Source organism: Nomascus leucogenys, chromosome 4 (genome assembly GCF_006542625.1).
Source record: "Nomascus leucogenys isolate Asia chromosome 4, Asia_NLE_v1, whole genome shotgun sequence".
NCBI classification, from domain to species: Eukaryota; Metazoa; Chordata; class Mammalia; order Primates; family Hylobatidae; genus Nomascus; species Nomascus leucogenys.
The window spans coordinates 78,769,722-78,771,970 of record NC_044384.1 but is presented as its reverse complement, the minus strand read 5'-3'; the positions used below and the strand labels follow the sequence as shown (position 1 = coordinate 78,771,970).

General features: G+C 45.0%; 1 protein-coding gene across 1 annotated transcript; it reads right to left on the bottom strand.

The window, feature by feature from the left end:
• Positions 1 to 596: 596 nt before the first annotated feature.
• LOC100579776 (olfactory receptor 5A1) lies at positions 597 to 1,635 on the bottom strand. Its single transcript, XM_003275194.3, has one exon. The coding sequence runs from the start codon at positions 1,614 to 1,616 to the stop codon at positions 669 to 671; it is 948 nt and encodes a 315-aa protein (XP_003275242.2). The 5' UTR covers positions 1,617 to 1,635; the 3' UTR covers positions 597 to 668.
• Positions 1,636 to 2,249: the final 614 nt, after the last annotated feature.

Here is a 2,249-nt window from a genome sequence, read left to right as displayed (position 1 = left end):
TCAGTAGCCATAATGGGAATTCAACAGGGAGATCCTAGAGAGGGCATTTGATGAGGTGGGCATCTTGTTCTTGTAATTTACCTTAACTACACATAGTGTATCTTTTCAGATTCTGCCATATGCCAGTAACAAGATTTATACACTTGTACTACTTTTGGGCTATTTTTTTGTTGAATGTGGACTTCAGCGTTTGGGCAAACCACGGGCTCTGGAGTCAGGAAGACCTTGGTGTGAATCAGAGTTTTGCCTCTTCCTTGGTGACCCTGAGCAAGTTAATTTTCCTTGCCGACACACTGTTTCCTTATTTTGTAACATAGGGATAGTTCATTGTGTATTTTAGTACTGCAATGAGTATTTAATTAAATAACTTTTGTGCCTGGTACATACTAAGGGCCCAATAAAGGCTAGTTATTGTGATTATTGTGAAAATAGGCTATCCTGGGGAGGTTCTTTTTTTTTTTTTTCTGAAGACATTCCTTCTCCTTTTTGGCTATCTATGGCACAGTCAGTAGACAAGTGACCATGAGGACGGGTGAGAGGAATCTGGAGAGAAGATTCTCCACAAATAAGAGCACCAAATGTCTCCCTTGCCTGAGGCAGAGGTGGAGGTGAAGGCTTGGATCGTTTAATTCTCCAGCAGTTTGGATAAACAAGTTTCTACGCATGACCTAAGAAGACACTTTCTTCCTTTCCAACACCTTCCACAGGGCATCCTTGATCTCTTTGTTCCTCAAACTGTAAATGAGAGGGTTCAGCATGGGGATCACCAGTGAATAAAGCACAGACACCACCTTGTCCCTGCCTAGCGCGTAGCTGGAGCTGGGTCGCAAGTACATGAAAAGGGCTGTCCCAAACAGCAGAGTCACCACCATCAGATGCGAGGCACACGTGTTGCAGGCTTTCCATCGGCCCTCTGCTGAAGGGATCTTCAGGACAGCAGACACTATGTAACCATAGGAGATAAGGAGTTGGAGGAACGATGTTCCTCCCACAGTGACCACCACGAGGAAATTCACCACTTGACTGAGGAAGGTTTCAGAGCAAGACAGAGCCAGGACTGGTGGGAGGTCGCAGAAGAAGTGGTTGATGATGTTGGGTCCGCAAAAGTGAAGCCTAAATATGGAGATGGCCTGGATCAGGGAGCTCAGGGAGCCACCAACATATGCCCCAACCACCATGCGTGTACAGAGGCCCTGGGTCATGATAGTGGGGTAGAGAAGGGGGCTGGAGATGGCTGCATATCGGTCGTATGCCATAGCAGTCAGGAGGAGGCACTCAGACAGACCCATGCCGACAAAGAAAAAAAACTGAGCAGCACAGCCCACAAATGATATGGTCTTCTGCTCCCAGAAGAAGTCAGTGAGCATCTTGGGGGCCACAGCAGAAGAGTAGCAGATGTCAATGAAAGATAAGTTGCTTAGGAAGAAGTACATGGGTGTGTGCAGATGGGTGTCACCTCTGATCAGAAAAATGAGGGCCAGGTTCCAGGCCAGGGTCGTAAGATAGATGCCCAGGAAGGTCACAAAGAGGAGGGCCTGGAGTTCTGGATGGTCTGTGAATCCCAGGAGGATGAACATGGTCACTGATGAGCTGTTCCAGGCTTTGGTTATGGACATGCTTCCCGTGGACCACAAGGACAAGATGCAGACCTGGGATAGTAAGGACAGTCCACATTACAGGTGGCATTAGCAAATAATTACGAAATGCATGACAGGTAGGGCAGAGGATTACAGGTTACAGCTTTATGCGAAGACTTTCTTTCTCTTTCTCGGTCTCAGTCTCAGTCTCAGTCTCTCTCTCTCTCAAAGAAGGCAACTGCAGTCATCATCTTAAATATTTAGGCAGTATAGTGTAGCTGATATGAGTTTAAACTTTGGATCCAAAATCCCTGGATCAATTCCTGCCTCCACCATTTTGAGTGAGATAGCTAACATCTCTGGCTTCAGTTTATTTATCCTTAAAACTGGATGATAGCAATTACTTCACAGATTTGTTTTAAGTGCCTGACACTTAACAAGTGACCAGTGAGTAATTATTAGGACAATTCTGAGTGCCTCAGGTAAGTCAGGTCATGCCTTGGAATAACTATTCATCTACTTTACCTAAGTTTCAATATTAGGAAGGAAAGATCAATGGAACTGGGTTCAGCTATGTAGTTGTGAGATGATTTATCAGATAGAATTTTTTAATGCAAAGGATTAGGCCACACGTATATAAAAACACTCCTAATCATCAAATATTGGGCCCAA